Raw genomic sequence first — 8,882 nt, forward strand, 5'->3', positions numbered from 1 at the left:
CCTCCCCTGCAGCCGCAGGGGAACACGACCGCGGCCCCCCCCTCAGATTCCCGACGGGAAGAGCTGTTTGGCTCCCGCGCCGCGTTCCGAGGGGGCCGGGGCTGGATGGCCGCCAGGCTGCCGCCACCACAACCGCCCCCCCGCCAAATCTCCTCAGGAGGGCGAGGCCGGGCGGCACCTCCCCGCCAGGCCCGGGAGGGGGGCGGATGCCCGTTACCCCCCCTCCACGGGGGGAAGGGGGTGCCCGTGACCCCGCCCCACGGCCGAGGGGGAGGGGCCGCCCGTTACCGCCGCGGGAGGGGGGCGCCCCTCACGCACCCCCGGTCCCAAGGAGGGAGGGGGGCAGGACCGTCCCCTCCTCACGTCTCACGGCCCGCTCCGGCCGGGGCGGCCCGCGCCTCCCCCATCGGTGGCCGGGCCCCCCACCCCCGCACCCGTCCCGTGCCGTGCGCGCCGCGGGGCCCGGTGGCGGCGGTACCTGCTGCGGCGGGGGGCTGGGGGGGGTGGCCGGCTCCCGCCCAGGCCCCTCGGCGGCGGCCGCTTCTCCTCAGCCACTTCCTGCTTGGCTCGCGCCCCCCGCCCTCCGCCGCCGGCCGCTCGCGCGCTGCGCTCCCGCCCACCCGCGCACAGCGCCATTGGCCGCGCCTCCCGCCACTCGCCAGCGCCCGCGCTCCGATTGGCCGGCGGCGCCGTCGCTCTCGGGCGGTCGCGACGGTTCGCACTCGCCGTTGGCGGAGCGGACGGCGACTCACGGATGGGCCCCACCCCCTTCGGAGGGCGCTCATTGGGGCGCGGGGGTGCCAGTCAAATAGTGGTCCCCGCCCACACCGCGGCCCTAGCTTTCTATTGGTGGTTGGCCCTGGCTCGCCCGCGGGGCAGCCTCGCTGCTTATTGGCTGGAGGCTTTGCTCGTCAAGTCGGCCCGCCTCCTCCCGCTTTCCATTGGTCAAACGAGGCTGTCCTTCAAGCACGGCTTCCGGCAGGTATTGGCGACGGGGAAGGTCCATCAGGGCGTCTCCGAACGCTTGTTTTCCTATTGAGCAAGGGACCTGTAGCTCAACGCCAGAGCCCGCCCCTCCGCCAGTCCCATATGTCGGAAGCTCTGAGGTGGTTCAACCGGCTTCACCCATTTGCTGGGACTCAGGGAGGGGCCGCGCGCCTGCCCCGCCCACCCCATGCAGCACGTCACACAGCAGGCCCAACCCATTGGTGAAGAGCCTTGTCATTCCGGCGCGCCCCGGCCTCCGTGCTCCCCGATTGGCTGGCATGCTCGCCAATCCGCCGAGATACAGCCCCACGGCCTTTGAGGCGCCTGGCCGTCACTTAACATAAACGCCCGCCCTCCCCCCCGATCGCCTCCGCACGCCGTTGGTCCCTTCCCCAGCCCCGTGACCTGACAAAGCCGAGCCACCGCCCAGTGATTGGCTGACTCTGCCGCCCGTCAACCGCTAAGGCATACCCCCTCCCGCCTCACTGTAAACATCCCGGGGCAGCAGCGGAGCACGCTGGGAGGTGGCGCAGGGGGCGGGGCTTGGCACTGCGGCCCCGCCCCCAGACACGTGTGCAAGGGGGACCCGGCGCCCAGTGCCCCCAGCACAGAGACGTGCCGGGGCCCAGTGCCCTCAGTACAGGAGAGACCCAGGGCCCAGCCCCCTCCAATACCGGGAGTGCCAGGGCCAGTTCCTCCCAGTACAGGGGATTCCATGGGACCAGTTATGCCCCCATGCCAGGGAGTCCTGGGGCCCAGTATCCGCCAGGGTGGGGCAGTCCCAGGGCACAGCCTCCCCCGGTCCAGAGGATTCTGTGGGCCCAGTATGCCCCAGTTTCAGGGTGACCCAGGGCCCAGCCACCCCCTCCAGTGCAGGCAAGACCCAGGGCCCCGTGCCCCCAGTGCAGGGGGAACCAGAGGCCCCCCAGGAGGGCCCCAGCCTGCCCCCCCACCAGGGTCAACCCCACCGAGGCGCCGGGACAGAGACGCCTGTGGAAAGCCTTTATTGCCCCGTTACAGCAGCACCCACCTGCTCCGCACTAGCCGCGGCCCCCCAGGCAGGCAGCCCACTCACCCCACGGCCGACGGCAGCAAGCCCCGGCCCCGTGCCCTCAATTTTTCTCCTCCTCCTTTTTGTCCTTGCTGTCCTTGGAGGCCTGAGAGGCCAGGGAGCCCATGGCGTTGCGGATGGCCTCGTTGTTGGGGTCCACGCCCGGCAGGTTCTCCAGCACACTCTGCAAGAACTCGGGGTCCTGCATCACATCGTAATCGTCTTCCTCCTGCAGGAAGAGGGAGAGGAGTTGGGGACAGGGGAAGAGGGCACAGGGAAGGGATGGGATCCCCTCCCAGGGACAAAACCTGACCTTAGCGGGTTCGGAGGTATCCATGGCTGTGCTGCTGTCCACCTCTGCTGCCTCCGCCTGGGCAAACTCTGTCGGAAGGGAGGGGCAGCTGAGGACGGAGGATTTACACCCCCACGGCCCCCCAGAGCCACCCCTGCGCCCACCCCACAAGCGTTCGGGGCGGTCTGGGCTCTGCCCAGGTGACAAAGCCCCACTCTGGGGTGTGGGGGCTGGTGGTTCCAGCCCAGCGGCAGAGGAGCTGCCCCTTGGCTTCCCTCACCTGCTCCCTGCAGCGACATCTGCATGGCATAGGCGATCTGCTCCTCCTCCGTCATGCTGCTGAGGTCAGGCAGCCCGGCCCGGCCAAACTCCTGCTGAGTTATCGTCATCTTCAGCAGAGCATCGTCTGAATCTGCACAGACAAAACCCACGCTCAGAACACAGCCGGGGTGCCGCCCCACACGCCGTCCCCTCGCACGCACGGCCTCGCTGGGGAAGTGGTCCCCGCAGCGTCAGAGGAGCACACCCACCTCCATTCAGGAGTTTCAGCCAAAGCAGAGGCAAGTCCCCAGCGCTGAACTGCCTCCCCCCCCCCCCCGCCCCCCCGAGACCCTGTGGCAGAAACCGCCTCTCGCCTCGCTCCCCAGCGACGCTGGGAACAGCCACGCCGTACAGAGGGGTCCCACCACAAACGGTGCTGCAATGGGCGCCCTCGCAGCAATGAACACTGCCATGGGAGCCAGTCCGCCGGACGGACACCCTCCCCGGGGAACATCCCGCCTGTCCTGCCACCTGCTTTGTTCCCTGCTTAGCTCCTCACCATCCCCACCAGTGGCTGCGATCCCAGCCTCGGCCGCAGAGGCGGCCGCAGCCCTCCTGGCCTCCTCCTCTTGCCGCTGCCTCTGCTCCTCCATGGAGACACGCAGAGCCTGCAGAGACAGGAACCGGCAGGGAGCTGAGCGAGGCAGCGCTCAGACAGAGCGAGCTCGGCACCCGCAGCCGCCTTCCTCCCCGCTTCGCTCACCAGCGCCAGCTCCGGGTCCGCGCTGGGGTCCACGCCGAACTCGAAGTCGCTGGCGCCCAGGCCCAGCATGGCACCTCCCTCCCCGGCCAGGATGGGGGAGCTGATCAGGGCATCGGCCAGGCTTGGCCCCGGTGGCACCGTCACCAGGTGGGAACCGGTGCCGTCCTTGCCGTTTAAGGTGTTAATGAAGGCGGTCAGCTTGTCCGTGTTGGCTTCCTAGGGCCAGAGAGAAAGGCTGGGACTAGAGCTTGGCCTGGCTCCCTCTGGCTCTGTGAGAGGGCAAGCCGACGGCTCCGCACGCCCCGCGTCTCTGCGCTATGAGGGAGCCAACAGCCACAAAACGGAGAGGTGTTTTCCCAGAGGAAACGCTACTCTCCACATTAGCGCTTTTACTGGGGCAGCTGCTGAAGAGACCGAGGCTCAGAGAACTGTTTGTATCCTCATGCACCCAAGCAAGGGCTCTGGGCTGGACAGGATATAAAATCCTGCCTTGGATCTTGTGCCAGAAACACAGCAGAAGTCTCACCTCTTCTCCAAAATTGATGATGTCAACGTTGACTTTCTCTTTCTTAAGACGCTTCGCCAGTTTCACCAGCTGCAATGAGGAAACACCAGGGCATTAGCTCCGCTTTTGGCTCTTACCCATGCTCAGCTCATCAGAAACCAGACAATAGCACTTAGGATTCAGTCCTGGAGGCACACAGCCCACAGGCAGCCCCCCAGTTTCCAGCCCTCCCAGCACGGACGCATGTGAGGTATTTCACCTCTTTCAGTGGGACAGGAGCTACGGCGTAGTGCCCGAGGTCCTGCGAGGTGGCACAAGCGAGGCAGCTGCTCCTGCCGAAGCAAGTAACCGTCCCCACTGATGGGGACAGCAAGAGCCTGGGACAGGCAGCATCTCACGTTTCTGGCCCGTTCTTTCACAGAGACCCAGAATATCTGGATTAATTTCACTTGTGTTATTTGAGGTGCCAGCAGAACAGCATCTTCCCAAGTCTTAGAGCATTGTTTCTGCACAGGGACACAGATTTCTTCCTGCAGCTCCTCAGGCAAAAAGCCCAACGTGGTTTAGGTGACGGCCACAAGCCATGAGGCGCAGGACACAGCGCAAGCTCCCTCTGCAGTTCTGTCCTTGGCTCAGGCCTGGCTGTGCCCAGGGATCCGGCCTTCCCTCTCCCTCCCTCTCCTCCCTGCTGAGAGCCGCTCTGCTGGAGAGGTAAATAGGCGCCCTCGCTGGGGTATGGCGCCTTACTTTCAGAACTGGGCAGGGAACAAACAATAACCCCGATTTACGGTTCAAGGTAGAGCGTGGAGCTGAGCCAACATATTTTCCTTTGGCCGTTACTCACATCTTTCTCATTATCTTCTACAGGGCTCCCAACAAAGGCGATGATTCGCATCTTATGGTTCTTGCCTTGGCGATGTTTTAAAGCCAGCTGCAAGACAGAAGTCATATTGTACTTGAAAGACAGTTCTCGGGAAAAAGAGGTGGACAGTTGTCACCCCTGATACTTTTCCTATTACGCATGAAAATTTAGGCTAAATGCCAGCAGAAACTGCGCAGTAACGAGCTTCACCAAACTGTCCGCAGCAGGCATGTCTCAAGGGCCTCCCCTTTGCTGGCAGTTATAACTCAGCTGGGAACAGTCTGTTGGCAGAGAGACAGTGTGGGACAGAGCAAAGAAATGGGACAAAAGGGTGGCCACGTCCTGGGGGACGCTCCTCAGCTGGGTGCTGCTCTCCCCAGGGTGGGAAGGCCTGTGCAGCTCAGCTGGACCCCTGTGAGGCAGCTGCCAGGTGCCTCTGAAGCAAACCAGGACCACACTATAGAACTTCTGAGCTTTTATATTGGGTTCTATAAAGGAGGTTTCACCTGTGTTTTGCAGACGAGGAAACTGAGGCAAAACCAAAACGATTTGCTCAGGACTGTTCAGCCACAGAGGCAGGGAAAGATGCCCTGTACCTGCGCCATCAACAGGGCAGGTAACTTAAGAGAGACACTAAGGCAAAAGGAATTACAGAGAAAGGTGCAGACTCACTCGTGAGGAACCAAGACCACTTACGTGAGCAACTCTGATCCCTGTGCAAAAGGTAATTTTCCCTTTGGGTTGCACCGTGTGTAGCTTTGAAAGGATCCGGCCTGTGTCTGGAGTGAGCGTGGTCAACACTTCACAGTTACTGCAACAAAAACATGCTCATCTTAGCGACCTCTTCTTTGTGAATTTCTTTGCCAAACCCTTTATTTGCTATGGGGGTAAGAAAAGCCCTTCCTGCACTACGCCTGCAGCCGTGTACGCTCGGAGAGCCCGCCAGCACTCGGCTCTGGTGGGTCAGTGTGTACAGGGAGCAAGACTTCTAGCCAGGTTTCCAAAAAATACCCAACCCAAAGTAATCTGCCTGCATGAAGGCTTGTGTGTGTGTCTGTCCCCTGCTCCAGCAACCTTGAACCCACTGGCCAATTTTAATCGACTCTGGCGAAGAGGGAGCTCACAGAAGCACCAAAGTCCTACAGACTTAAGGAAAACGGAGGAACCACTCTCCTGGGGCCACCCGTGAGCTACAGTGACAGCTCAGCCTTTATCTGCCACCCTTTGGGACACAAGGCCACAAAAGGATGGGTCTGGCAGACCTCCCGAGATGGAACATACCCTGGCACTGCAGGAGCGAGCCCAGGCAGCTACAGACTGGTCAGGAACCAGGTTTTCTGGTCAGGAACCAGGTTTTCCCGTACTAGTCCTCCCAGAAGAACTGGTTTGGTTTTAGACTGTGCTGTTGCTACCCTGTTTTGCAACACTCCCCTGTTCCTTCTCCCTGCGCTCTCCCAGGGGGGTCCCCAGCCGCTCTTTGCCTGCTTGCCGGGAGCAGTGGCCCCCTGAGGCCAGTTCCCCCCCCAGGCGTACTTGGCTAAGGTGATGAGCCCCACGTTGTTCTCGGGGTTACTGCGGGTTTTTGAGTGGCACACAATGTTGACAGCATCTTGCTGGGCTTGCAGGCGAGTGGGTAAGAAGTCTCCATTCCTCATGTACTCGCTGTTGTCAACACTGAAACACAGAGAGGAGGGCGTCAGCTTGCAAAACAGTTGAGGTTTATCCCCAAAACATGCTTTTTGGGACAGCACACCTAATGTCACACAGCTGGGGACACGCAGTGGGACACAGACATTTCCTGGGGCAGAGAGACGAGTTGTCTCTGCATTTCCCTGAGTTTTAAGATCAGATCTGACCTTTGGGTCACAGGCCAAACTCCAGCCTGGAGCTGGAAGCTCCCACTCCTCGCTGAAGAGTGCAAGGGGTGACTGCAGCCAGACACAGCCTCAGACCCACGTCTCCTCAATGCCTCCTTCCATGTCCACAGCAAAAAAAAAAAGCCACAAAACACCACTCTATGGTAAAGTACAAAGCTCCGTGCTCACTGCTGCCATGGGGTTTTCATCAGGATGAAAAGCGGCTTTCCCAGGGCAGGGACAGTGGGCGCTTTTCAAACCCATCTCTGCTCCGGTGTGGTGCCCTCCTCAAAGTGACATGGTGACGAGCTGAACCCCTGAGCCCCACAGCCCAGCCTCAGCATCCTACACCCGCAGCCGGTGTCAGGGCCTGCACAAACCGCACGGCACGAGGCCAACAGTGCCCCGCAGCGTCTAACGGCAGCAGCCACATCACCGCATGGCTGTAACTAAATCCCCACCCTCTCTTCCATCAGCAATTAAATATAGCACACAGCAGGCAGGAGAAGCCCCTCTCTTATGCCAGCCTTCAGGAAAGCGACCCTGGGAAGGAGGCAGGACTAGCTAAATAAGAGCTCGAGGGTTTGTTTTGCCCCCAAATTAAGACTTCCCGAAAGAGTACTCCCAGAATTTCTTAGTTTTAACACCAAAGAATCTACCTGAGACCATTTCCCTGACTGTGCTCAGGCTCACACTGGGCCGCCTCTCCTCCGACCCATACCAAGTACCCCAACACAAGGCGGGGAGTGAGGAGGTGGCAGTGGCCGAACTTCACCTCAGGCACAAAGACACACCATGACCTGGCTGAGGCCATCTGAACCGCAGCTTACTATTCCCAGAGCAATAGAGAATTCCTCCCACTCTCCAGGGCAACAACATTTTAATACCCTTCAACATGAGTAAGCAAAATACCACCCAGAGAAAACATCAAGGACTTTGATATATACTGTCAGTGAGTCAGGCTGTGGTAACAGCCTCATCCAAACAGCAGCGGGACACGTACAGAGCCAAGGAAACAACAGAACCTGGGCAGATATCGCTGGGTTTCTCTATCGTGGCCTTCTTAAGGACCAAAACCAACAAATAACAGGACTGTAGCTGCTGTGGCAATAATGACCCATTCGAGTTCACCTCCACTGCCAGCCCTGGCTGTGTTTGGCACCCAGGGACAAGACCCTCTTGCCACAACACCAATGTTGAGCAACAACAACAGAGACGACAGCTGCTTCGCGCAGGACCACCGCAGCCCCGCCGCACCCCAGCCGTGTGGGGCAAGGCCCCCAGCCCGAGGGGCTGACCCAGCACCCTAGCAGGGCTGGGGCTGAGCAGTCCGGGGCTGCGTCCCAGCTACCTGCCCTGGCTCTCCCCCACCACAATGTGACCCCAGTTTGTGTCACAGAATTGCCTGACACTGCGTTACACCAGAGCCCTGTTGCAGCCACCTGCCACATCCCTTCATCGGGGTCTCCTCTGCCCCCCAGCAGCCCCCTCTGCCCCATGCCTTGCCAGCCGGGGCCTACAGTGGCTCCTTCACCCTGCTCTCGCCTTCTCACCCCCCTCCACCCTGCTGGCAGCCTTCCCCAACATCCCCCACACTGCCCCATCTACCCCAACCCACCCTGTCCCATTTAACCCCCTTCCCACCCCATCCCATATACTCATCCTACTTACCCCCACTCCCCTCCTCGGGGCCATCCCATTTACCCCTCCCACCCCATCCCATTTACCCACCACACAACCCCCACCCTGTCCCATTTATCCTCCCACACCCCAGTCTGTCCCATTCAACCCCCCCTTCCCCACCCCAGCCCAGCCCATACACCCCTCGTCCCATTCACCTCCACTGCTCCCACTGCCCGTCCCATTTACCCCCCTCCCCACGCCAATATGTCCCATTTAACGCCGCTCTCCCCCCACAGCCTGTCCCATTTACCCCCTTCCCCACCCCAGCCCGCAGCTCCCCCCTCGAGCACCCAACCCCGTCACCCCCGCCCCAAGCCCACCCTCTGCCCCCACCCCAGTTTCCCCCGCGGCCCGGCCCGGCCCGCGATGACTCAGGGAAAGCGGCGGCGGGGCCTGGCGCGGGCGGGGGGCGGCAGAGGGGGGTGGGGGGCGCGGGGAGCCCCCGCCGCCGAGGCCCGGCCCGCCGCTCACCACACCATGGTGCTCTCCAGAACCATCTTGCCTCCTTCCCTCAGAACCGGCCCAGCTCCGACCCAACAACGCGCTCACCCATTGGCTCTACGCTACCGGCCAATCCTCGCTTTCCGTCTTGCGAGGTGCGGCGCGGCGCGGGGCACGCTGG

At 61.7% G+C, this 8,882-nt stretch overlaps 2 protein-coding genes across 2 annotated transcripts in view; both read right to left on the reverse strand.

Moving 5' to 3' along the window:
* ZNF687 (zinc finger protein 687) overlaps positions 1–592 on the reverse strand; it is a 29,381-nt gene extending 28,789 nt beyond the window's left edge. Inside the window, exon 1 of the mRNA XM_037411817.1 lies at positions 479–592. The gene's annotated coding sequence lies outside the window, so the exon portion shown is untranslated. The remainder of the gene's footprint in view (positions 1–478) is intronic.
* Positions 593–1,974: 1,382 nt separating this feature from the next.
* Positions 1,975–8,835, reverse strand: PSMD4 (proteasome 26S subunit, non-ATPase 4). The gene is made up of 10 exons (XM_037371169.1): positions 8,732–8,835; positions 6,255–6,395; positions 5,418–5,532; positions 4,704–4,790; positions 3,881–3,949; positions 3,355–3,570; positions 3,151–3,259; positions 2,611–2,742; positions 2,352–2,419; positions 1,975–2,267 (listed from the first exon to the last, which is right to left on the reverse strand). Exons 1-10 carry the CDS (start codon positions 8,755–8,757, stop codon positions 2,100–2,102), a joined length of 1,131 nt encoding a protein of 376 aa, XP_037227066.1. The 5' UTR covers positions 8,758–8,835; the 3' UTR covers positions 1,975–2,099.
* Positions 8,836–8,882: the final 47 nt, after the last annotated feature.

The sequence above is a fragment of the Falco rusticolus genome, chromosome 19 (genome assembly GCF_015220075.1).
Source record: "Falco rusticolus isolate bFalRus1 chromosome 19, bFalRus1.pri, whole genome shotgun sequence".
Lineage (NCBI taxonomy): Eukaryota > Metazoa > Chordata > Aves > Falconiformes > Falconidae > Falco > Falco rusticolus.